This window comes from Pinus tabuliformis, chromosome 7 (assembly GCF_031772625.1).
Source record: "Pinus tabuliformis cultivar Carrire ecotype Pingquan chromosome 7, CPIR1, whole genome shotgun sequence".
Taxonomy (NCBI): Eukaryota; Viridiplantae; Streptophyta; class Pinopsida; order Pinales; family Pinaceae; genus Pinus; species Pinus tabuliformis.
The window spans coordinates 1619923780-1619935619 of NC_142293.1; the positions used below are offsets into that span (position 1 = coordinate 1619923780).

General features: G+C 36.2%; 1 protein-coding gene across 1 annotated transcript; it reads right to left on the reverse strand.

Annotated features, from left to right (window-relative positions):
• Window positions 1-826: 826 nt before the first annotated feature.
• On the reverse strand, window positions 827-1601 carry LOC149254425 (uncharacterized). Its single transcript, XM_089457029.1, has one exon. The coding sequence runs from the start codon at window positions 1375-1377 to the stop codon at window positions 934-936; it is 444 nt and encodes a 147-aa protein (XP_089313155.1). The 5' UTR covers window positions 1378-1601; the 3' UTR covers window positions 827-933.
• Window positions 1602-11840: the final 10239 nt, after the last annotated feature.

Sequence of the window (11840 nt, forward strand, 5' to 3'; positions counted from 1 at the left end):
CATCAAAAAATCAAAGATAAAAATTTGGCAACCTTGGAAACGACCATGGTCTCGGAAATGATTACAAGGCCCCTAATGACAAGTTACAATTGATCCGTGTAGTTTAAAGAGGCGCTATATTTGCGGGGAAAACAAATAATAGAAATTTTGTTACAATTTTGGTAGATCCGATGGAATTATTTTTGGAAATCTAAATTACAGGTATGAGGCTTTAAAATTTTGGGAGTCTAGAAATTTTTGATGGTGGTGAATTTATTTCCAGCATCCCCAAACTAGACTGTTTTCTAACCTTGAAAATTATGGAGATTCCCGCAAGATTTTGATAAAATCGATTTTTGTAAATCCAATTTATGGCTGTCAACTTCAAGATTTTGGGTGCCCCATAAGTTTTTGATGGTGCTGAATCTATTTCCACCATCAAAAACATGATTCAAACATTGCCACTAGAAAATTTCTTGATATTGTTTTGCCCAAATTCCAACCACTACAAACAAAATACAAACAAGATTCAAGCACTCCTACCATTAAATTTTTAGATTTTAACTATGCAGACAAATTCCGAATTAATTCCAAATTGATAGGTGCTAAACCAAATTAAACACCACATGGTTTCAAATCAGATTGTATCATCCTCGCCCACTATTCCAATTTCCACACAGCGAGAAGTTCAGATTAACTCATCCTGCCAGACATGCAGCATGATAATAAATAGATTCACATATTGTAAATAGATGTCTTTCAGATTAATCACATAATCATAGATTCACATATTCTTAATACTTAGAAAAAAACTTACATATATGATGACTAACATCACTTCAAAAAAAATACATATATTAGGCCTAACATCACTTCAAAAAAAAATACATATATTATGCCTAACATCACTTCAAAAAAAAATTGATAACTGTAACAATATGCAGAAAACTGCTGTTACTCATATTGTTGTGACTGTGAAGGAGCCAAGGTGGGGAAGCAGCTGGTAGCACGCGCAAGTCCCGGAGGGCCAGCATTCTCCTTGACTACGACTACACAGGGGCTACCGGGACTTGATCTCAGGCCTCCTCTCGGCGATGAGGAGTCGAGGCTCCTCCTGAGCAGCTGCCTCATGGCCCCAACAAGACGTGAAGCAGGGTTCGCCCTCAACTGTTTACAGAAGGTCATATGGGCTTCCATGGCCTCTTCCATTCCAGTAAGCCAATCTGATCTACAGAGCTCGTCCTTCACAGCTTCGCCGCAGAGCCCGCAGACCCAGCGCCCGTAGAACCGTTCCCTCACGCGGGCTATGTAAGCCGGCGTACACTCTTCCGTCAGCCCGCAGAACTCGCAGGCTGCAAATTCGACCTCGGAGATCTGGGGAGGATTCGAACTCGTCATCTTGGGGACATAGGCGCCGGGGGCCGTCTCGGAACGCAGAGTATAAGAAAGGCGTCTGAATTTTATACAAGTTATCCACAGGATTCGAACCCCCGACCTGGAGATTGATTTGGAATGGAAAGAAACCGAGATCGAATCCGCCGAGTCCTCTGTTCGGCTCGTCTTGTGTTTGGTTCTTTTCTCTGTCCTTTTGAAGTATTCGGAGCCACAGTTGCCGCTAAATTTGGAAATGGCGGTTACGTTCACATCTTGCATAGCGATTAGAATTTAATGGTGATGTCAAGCTGCGCAGGGTCCAAAGAAGGTCCCGCCATTTTCTCGTTTCCTACTCGCAAGGTTCACTTGTTAAATGCAATGTCATTTTCAGTTGTCCACTTGTTAAATGCAATGTCATTTTCAGGTTACATGGTGAAGATGGTGTGGGCGTTGAGATGTTCACGACTTGGATTGGCAACATGCGGTAGTTCGTTCATCCACATGGTTGGGAAGGGGAGAGGTAATCATTTAAGATTTATTTTCATTATATTAATTTAATATAATGTGAGAGATTAAAAAAATAAAATTATAAAATTATTTTAGAACATAAAATACTATATGTAATATTTTATTATTTAAATTGTATTTTTTTTATGATATATATATATATATATATATATATATATATATATATATATATTATATTTTAATATTAATTTATATTTTAATATTTCATTTATAATTTATGTTGGATATTTTATTATGTACAACATTAAAATATTTTCTTTTAACATTTTTTTCTTATATATAAATATAAATGAAGTCTATATTCATATAAGTAGATTTATTTAAAAATATTTTATTTTTAATTTTATTTTCATAGGGACATGTGTCAACTCCAAATTGAATATGGACATACGTACACATGTGTCAACTCCAAATTGGCTAGCTAGCATGTTTAGTGGATGGAAGAAGATCTATCCTAATAGGAACACGTGTCAACTCCAAATTGAGCATGGACATACTTACACATCGCCAGAGAGTGTATGACGAAGATCTTAGTAATTTGTATTTTTTTGTGGTGACTAGCTAGCACTTTTATTAGATGGAAGAAGATCTATCCATCCACAATAGGATGGATATCATCAGAATTGTGGATGGAAGAAGATCCATTCATCCACAATAGGATGCTTATCATGAGGATTGTGCATGCCCTTTGGAAAGTGAATGGAAGAAGATCCATCCATCCACAATAGAATGCTTATCATGAGGATTGTGCATGCCCTTTGGAAAGTGGATGGAAGAATATTCATCCAACCACAATAGGATGGGCATCATTAGGATTGTGCATGCCCTCTGGAAAGTTTGATTCCCCAAATAGCTTTCATCATCAACTCCTTTCCATGAAATTTGAACGTGTGACATGGTTGGGACTAAACCCAACTTACTTACAACTCAAGGTTCAAATAATTTAAATACAAGATAAAAAAATTAGTGTGTTTTATAATGAATTTTCTATAATTTATGTAAATTTTATTATTAAAACATTATTTTATTATATGCAGATTTTAAATCAAAGTTAAATTTGTGTATTCTGTAATGAATTTTCAATAAATTATGTAAATTTGATTATTAAAATTTATTTTATTATATACGAATTTTATATCAAAGTTAAATTTATGTGTTTTGTAAAATAAACTTTCATGTAAATATATTACTTTATTATATATAAATTTTAAATAAAGTTAAATTTGGTTTATATTTAAAAAAAAAAAAAAAACTATTTATTAAATTTATTATAAAAATATAAAAAATACAATATCTTTATTTACGATTTGTCTGGGTAATAATTTAGGGTGATGTATTTACCATCTCTCTGCGGTAATAATTTAGGGTGATGTATTTACAATCTGTCTGCGTAATAATCTCTCTACGATAATAATTTTTGATCTCTGCAGTCATAATTTACGATCTCTTTATGGTAATAATTCACGATCTCTTTGTGGTAATAGAAAAACAATCTAGGGCACGTGCGTCTGCGGTCTGGCTCGCTGATATCAGGTGCACACATTCTTTATATTTTTCTAATACATATCTGCTCATATATTTTCAAGTATGAATAATTCACCACAATTACCAAAAATTACCAACGGTAGACCTAACACAGTTACTCTACAGAGCCTCTATGAGTATATAGAGTCTTTAGAGAAACATAGAGAAGAAAGAGAATTCAAGCTACAAACAGAGTTAGCAGCCATGCTCGAAAATTAATTCACATCTCTTGAAGACAAGATCCAAAAACAAATAGAAAATAAAATAGAACTATTGGAGAATAAGATGTAGGCAATGGGGACTACGTTGCAGGTTATAGAAAAACAAAACCAATATATGAACCAAATATCCAGCAAGTAGATGTTGATACTTTAGAGAGTCTTAAAATGAAGAACATGATTAAAGAGCTAGAAGAAAAAGTTAATAGCCGCCTCACCCTAAGTAGTATGGTAGGTAAATTAGATATCAAACCAATTAGAGATGAAATGAAAAAATTGATAGAATTAGACCATGAGCGTAACAAAAGGGCCTTGAACCTTATAATCTTCAGTTTGAAAGAGGAGGTAGACGAGTATACTTTAGCCATAGCCCAGACAGAATTACATAACAGATTACAAATTGAAACAACGTGTCTCACAGAAGCAACAAGGTTTGGGAAACTAACTGAGAATAAAGGGAGGCTGATCCGAATAAAGGTGAGCTCTACTGACCATAAGTATGACATACTTCGTAAAACCTCAAGTCTAAAAGGAACAAGAATATTTATAAATGAAGATCTCATTCCAAAAGATCAAGCAGAATTGAGAAAGGAGGTTCAAAAGGTAAAGGAAGTTAGGAAGGAAGGAAAATGGGCAATAATAAAAAATGGAAAAGCCGTTATTTGAGATAGAAACCAAAAAGATAATAATAAATAGCAATTCAACATGCTCCAGATTCTTTCTTGGAACTGTCGGGGCTTTCCATGGAACAAAGGCCCCAAGCTAAGTTGGATCTCGAATGATGTTGATATTATTTTGCTTGTTGAAACTTGGGAGCACGAAGAATCTAAGGTCCCTAACATAGATGGCTTTACATTATGGTCTACCTGGAATAAGCGATCCTCCCATAGAGGCATTGGGGGTATAGCTTGTTACATTAAGAAGAACATCTCTCCCCATGCTAGGATTTATAAAAATGACCCTTACAACCAATATAGTTGGATAGAAATTACTGACATTTATGATAAAAAGACCTACATAGCAATCTGTTATCCCCCCCCATCAATTCTAACTTCTATAAGAAAAAGAATCTAGATAAAAATAGTCCTTACAATGGTTTAGAGAATGATATTTCTAGCCTAAGGAATGAAGGAAATATCCTTTTAATGGGTGACTTTAATGCTCGAACTTCAAGCAACCAAGCTATTCTTCTAGGCAAACATTCCAACCCTAATCCTCTTTCGTTAGACAAAGACCTTCCTCTAGCTAGCCGGTACAAAAGGAGCTCTGAAGACCTCAGGAAGAATTTGTTTGGGTCAGAGCTAGTCAAGCTCTATAGTGCTCAGGATCTCATAATTTGCAACGGTCTAAAGAAGTGGCCCAATTCTAGCCAGATGACCTGCATCCATGGGCTTGGTAGCAGCGTGGTAGAATATGTTATCTCCGCTCTCCCTCTATACAATGAAATAACAAATTTTGACATCTTAAATGACCACGAGCCTCACTTTGATCATAGGCCTTTACTTATAACTTTCAATTTTTTCATGCATAGAGATCCCATAAAAGATAATCCTTATAGCCAAAAGAAGTTAATCTTTGATATAAATAAAAAAGATCTCTTTCTAAATGAATTAAAAACTAATTTGCTTCCTTTATCTAGTATAGACAACATAGAAGATCTCTATCATAATTTTACTAAAACCCTCTCATATTCTATTAACAAGTTCTCAATTGAAGTTTCAAGTAATAAAAGAAACAGCAAAACCAACCCATGGTATGACAAATATTGTAAAAGTGCGAGGAGAGCAATTAAGGAAGTTGTTGATGGATCTCTTAAAATTGGCAAGATAAAAATATACAAAGCCCCAACTAAAAGGAAAAAAAGGCAGTGTATTCGTAAAAGACAAGAGAATCTCTTACACCTCTCTAAGGTAGCTCCTAAGAAATTCTGGAGGCAGATTCTAACTAGGAAAACTAAAGATAATAATAAAATTGCTTTACACGATTGGAATTCATATCTTAAAAAGCTTTATGAATCTCCAAATGTCATGGATAACTTTGAAACCCTGGTCACAACGAAAGAAGTTTTCTCATTAGAAGGCATTGATTTTGGGGTTAATCGCTTGGCTAATGGGAAAGCTAAGGCCATTGAAGGTTACCAAGCGGAAATCTTAAAAATTGGAGGTCATGTCCTCATCTCCCACATTCACAAGCTTTTCAATCAAGCAGTCAAGCAAGGGTTCCCTAAACCATGGATTCAAAGCCTCATTATCCCTATTTTTAAAATTGGGGATACAAATAACCCTTGTAATTATCGGACAATTATGATCAACCCTCTCCTAGACAAGTTATATGGTATTATTTTGGAAAGGAAGTTGAGCATATGGCTTGAAAGTGAAGGTAAGCAGGCTAAAGGCCAAGCGGGTTTTAGAAAGCAGCACTCAAAAATAGACCACCTCGTTACGCTTAGGATCATTTTGGAGGAATGTCGCAATGATAAATCCAATCCCTTTTGTTGCTTTGTGGACTTTAGAAAGGCTTTTGATACAGTTCCTAGAAACAACCTTTGGAACAAATTAGAAGAGCTAAAGGTTCATTTTGAGTTGAGAGTTGGCGCTATAAGGTTATACAAGAATGTAATTGCCACATTAAAGAGTAATGAGGGGTGGTTGAAAGATATTAAGTGTAATATTGGAGTTAAACAAGGTTGCCCCCTCTCCCCTACCCTATTTGGAATTTACATTGAAAAGCTAGAAGGTTGTTTGGAGGAAGCAGGATGTGCTCGCACGATCTTAGCTGGGATAGTCATCATCCTTCTTCTCTATGCTGACGATATTGTTCTTCTCGCAAGGTGCCCATCTAATCTTGATAAGCAACTTATACTTCCTAAGGATTTCTACTCTACCATGGGTATGATTGTTAACATTGACAAAACAAAAGTTATGATTATCAAATCCAAGAAGGACACTTACACTAATTTTATGTATGACAATAGTAACTTGGAGGAAGTGTCTTCCTACAAGTACCTAGGAATTGATATTCATCACAAGCTCAGCTGGAACTATAGCATTGAGAAAAGGATTAATGGGGGATGGAAAGCTTATTTTGGTCTTGAAAATAATTTTAAAACGACAAACCTCATAATGTAGGATAGAAAGAAGTTCCTCTTTGAAACTTTAGTCACTCCGGTTATCTTATATGGATGTGAGGTTTGGGGTTGTAGCATCTCTAGAGAATCCTGGAGAAAGATTGAGCAAATCCAGAAGCATTTTATAACATATAACCTCAAAATTAAAAGCAACACACCCTATCCTATTCTCCTTATAGAAGTGGGTCTTTCCCCTCTCGAGAGCCTAGCTATGATTAGGCTTCTATTATACAAGCACAAACTCAATAACATAGGAGACCATAGACTACCTAAGCTAGCTTTAAATTCCAGCCAAAACCACCTAAGGCTCAAATGAGGTTCGTATAAAGACACCAGGGCCTGGTTAAACCATTGGGAGATCGACGAGAATGTTTCATTGCAAAACATTAATAACATTAAAAATATTGTTACTTCTAAGTTCGAAGAAAAATGTGGTGTGAGAAGGATTTAGCAACTAAAAGAAAATTAAGATCTTATAAGGAGGTCATCAACCCCACCCTAGAAGATCAAAAGTATCTCTCTGTTTTAACTAGCTCAAAGAAGAAAGTTAATATAGCCAAGATTAGAACGAACTCTCATGAGCTCCATAGTGAAACGGGTCATTGGATAGTTCCTAAAACACCATGGATGGAAAGGTTCTGCCATCTCTGTGAGAATACGAACATCGAGGATGAAAATCACTTCCTCTTAGAGTGCTCCGCGTACAACCACATTAGATCTCAGTTTCAAAATCTTTGTTGCAATACTAACCTTCCTAGCCTTTTACATTGTCAAAATTACAGTGAGTTCGGGAGGCTTCTCTCCAAGCTTTTTGAGCATAGGAATAAAATCTTAAATCAAACTAAATAATTCGTTTCTTTAGGTCCGATAGACCAAAATTTGGTCTCAATGGACGTTAACTACCATCATCATCATCGTCATCATCATAAAATTAGTTTTATTAAAAATATATAAACATTTGTTAATCAATTTTATATTTTTAGTTAAAAAATGATAACTAAATATATAATCACACGCTCTATTAGAAATTAGATCACATTGTTACCATTTTATCCCCTTCCCCTCATTTCTATTGACAATTTCTATATTGCACTCATATTATTATAATGATGTTTTTCTCACAAATTTCATTGTTTAATAAAGTATATTAGGGCTGAGAGCGTGTTTTTCTTTAGGAAGTTATTAATTCAAGTCTCAAAAAATATAAAATATGTACAATATTAGTCTATTAATTTTGGCTTTTAGTTTGATAAGTTTATTTTCAATAATTTAATTATATCCAATATCCTTTTTAGAATGTGAGACTATGAATCTTCTTATTTGTGTTACTTTTTAAATCGAGAAATATATATAAATTAGTATATAATAAAAAAATATTGGATAATCTATTTCGTAATAAATTAGTATAAATTTATTTTAGTTTTATTGAGTGTGACGAGAGATAAAATACATGGATCGGGAAATCCTTCTAGTGAATCAAATTTTAGATAAGGCTTCATTTTTAGGAATTTCATTTCTTTATGTTTGATGTTCTAATGAATTTACACAATTTTATTTTTAATTATTTTTAATATAATATTATTTTTTCTATTTTTGATATTGAATTTTGTATATTTTATAAAAAAAAATATTTTTTTTCCTTTCATTTTTACATTCCAAAATGTTATTATTAAAACAATATATTTTTATCTTATGTATTGTCAATAAAGTTTCTCAGTTGTGATGGTTTTTGTAGTTAATCTTTTTTGTAAATTGTAATTCATATAAGTAATGTAGAAATGTAAGACATTTGATTCAGGTGGATATTGATGACCACTTGTTTATTCCACTTGACCCTTCAACTAGTTTCATTAGTTTTTTTATTATAGCACAATTTACTATTTTTAGCTATTTTTCGGGTACTGAACTTCTAGAGTTGTTTTGACCCCCTGAAAGACGTTTTTTTGCGGTCCGCAACAGGCCCACATATGTGACCCAAATATTGTAGCACTTGGAGAGACATTTCTAACAAGATATCATAGGCGCCAAACAATGATCATTTGACCAAGTTATGGCCCCAACAAGTTGGTTGTCCAACTAACCTCAATGGGGCCCACAATTGGTGTTCCATCTCCTAAGGTTAGTTTTGGTTGTTTAGGGTTTCCCTTTGTTGTTTAGTAATAAAAAAACCATTGAGCCTCATTGTAACATATTTCAGAGGAATTTAGCCACCACATCTCTTCTCAAAGATAAGCTACTATCACCCGAGCTAGTTTTTTTCCATTATGTATGTAAGCATCTTTTAGTTCTTTGATATTAATGAAATGAATATTTGTTTTTGTTGCATCTCAGTGTTTATGTTTATATTTGTATTTCATTTCGTTCATTCATAAATCTGGATCAATGGTATTAGAGGGGTCTACTATTTTTCTGTTTTTTTTTTGCATGTCTCCAACAAGGTCGGGTTATAAGGAGTTAGGGCTTGAACTGGTTGAACCTTTGCAACGTCAACCTTGCCGACCCCAACGACCTCCCATGGTGAAAGAAAAGAAATACTAGGGAGTAGGAGATCCTTTCAGAATATTTCTCGAGGAAGCCCTCGAGCGATAAAGGAATGTGATGATGGATAACTTTGCCCAGATCCTTCAGCGGCTACCCACAGGCGACACATCTTCATCTAGCAGCCACCCTAGAGGCGCCACTCCCTTTAAGGTACAAGTCAAATTTGATATCCCCATATTTCAAGGGTAGGTAAATGTAGACATTGTAGATAAATGGTTAAATATGTTGGAAGGATATTTTTTTGTTCATGATTTTTCCAATAGAGAGAAGAGTACTTTTGCATTCCTCAAAGTCGCACCCCATGTCAAGGACCCACTTGGAATTCCTTCTAAGACACCATCAAAGAACAATATTATCCTGTTGGGAGCTATGACAACAAGTACATACAATAAACTATGTTGCGACAGCAAAGGGATCAAGATGTGCATGAGCTAATGAATATTTTCCATACATTGAGCACAAATTTAGGTATCAAAGATTCTGAGAAACATTTGGTACTCAAGTACCGCGGTTGTTTGCACAAATACATTCAGGAGGAAATGGATTTCCTAGACATCTCCTCGTTTGGTGCAGCGTATTGGTATGCAACTAAGATTGAGGAGAAATTCAAGCAGAAGAAACGAGACTTTGGATCTGCGAACCCAAAGTAGACCAAAGGCACCTGCAAGCCACAGAGAAAAGGGCAGATCCAAGTAGCGACCCCCAAGGACAACTCCTCAAAGTTGCAAGCCAAGAATAATGGGAAGGTGAAGAAGGACGCCAATAAGTGGTGTGAGTTCCATAAAACTCCCACTCACAACACGAATGAATATCGCACAAAGCAAGTGTTGGTGGCCGAGCTAAAAGACAGAGATGGATGCATGTTTGATTCTGAGTTGAAATCCGATAAGGGAAAGCATATCATTGAATAATAACCCACTGCGATGGTAGCCACCACCAAGCTCCAAAAGGCGTAGTCGGAGGATCCAGAAGAGGGGGAGTGCCTCTTTCACTCGCAGATGTGGGTAAAGGATCTGTCGGTGCAGTTCATGGTTGACAATGGGAGCCAAAATAACCTCATCTCAGCCGAGGTCATTAAGAGATTGAAGTTGACAACAACACCACACCCACATCTATATGCCATTGGGTGGCTCCACCGAGGGAAATATCTCTATGTCGGCCAGCAGTGTTTCCTTCTTTAGAGAATCAATCCCTTTGCAGATGAGGTATTGTGTGATGTTTCCCCTCTGGAAGTCTGTGATGTTTTATTAGGTTAGCCATACCTATGGAAGCATCATGTTTTATATGAATCAAAACCTCGTTTTGTTAATTATTACTTGAGTAAAAAATTGTACACGATACCAGAGGTAGCGCCGCATACTATCTTTTCTTTAATCTCTGCTAAACAATGCAGTAAGATCATTTCCCAGATTGGGAAATTTGTATTCCTTATTATCCACCCTTAGATAATGAAGAAGACGGTGGCCACATCTGCAACCTCCAGATAGGGCTCCTTCGCATGGAAAAAATAGATGGACAAGGTCGTGGAGGAGTACAGGGACATCTTCACCTCAACCACAAGGGTACCCCTACACTGTTAGGTCAAGCAATCCATCGATCTAACATCACGCATGCTACTACCCAATGGACCGATCTACAACACTCTATTTTGGAGAACGATGAAATCAAGAGGAAAATTTAGGAGCTATTGCAGAAAGGGCACATCAAGCCAAGTGCATCACCCTGTGGGACCCTGATCGTGTTGGTACATAAGAAGGATGGAACCTAGAGGCTCTATATTAACTATCTGGCGCTGAATAAGATCATTGTTTGGAATAGGTATCCAATCCCACAAATTCATGACCTTTTGGACCAGCTCAAGGGGGCCAAATATTTTAGCAAGATTGACTTGAAGGCTGGTTATCATCAGGTACCAATCAAACCCTATGATGTGTAGAAGACTACCTTCAAATCCAAGGAGGGCCTTTTCGAATGGCTAGTCATGCCTTTCACATTAACGAATGCCCCCACAACCCTGATGAGGCTGATGGAAGACATTTTGCGACCCTTCACCAACTCGTTCGTAGTAGTGTATTTGGACAAAATATTGATCTTCAGCCAGAGTTGGGAAGAACACCTACACCATATTTGACAGTCCTCCAAACCTTGTGACAACACAAATTGTGTGTCAATTTGGAGAAATGAACTTTTGGTATGACCCAGGTTTAGTATCTGAGGCACATCATTGATGAGCGGGGTGTGCATGTGGACCCATCTAAGATACAAGTTATTCGGGATTGGCTAGCCCCAACCACTCTTACAAAGCTCTGCAACCTTTTGGGTCTTTCCAATTTCTATCGCAGGTTTGTGTTGGGATTCTATCACATCACTTGGACTTTGATTCAAGTCACCAAGGGAAGTGTGAAAGCAAATTTATTTTGGCCTGAATCCCAACAAAAGGAGTTTGCGGAGTTGAAGCATCGCCTCTACTGTGTACCAATGTTCACATTATCAGACCTGCAACAATCATTTGAAATTGAGACAGATGCCTCTGACTATACTATTGATGC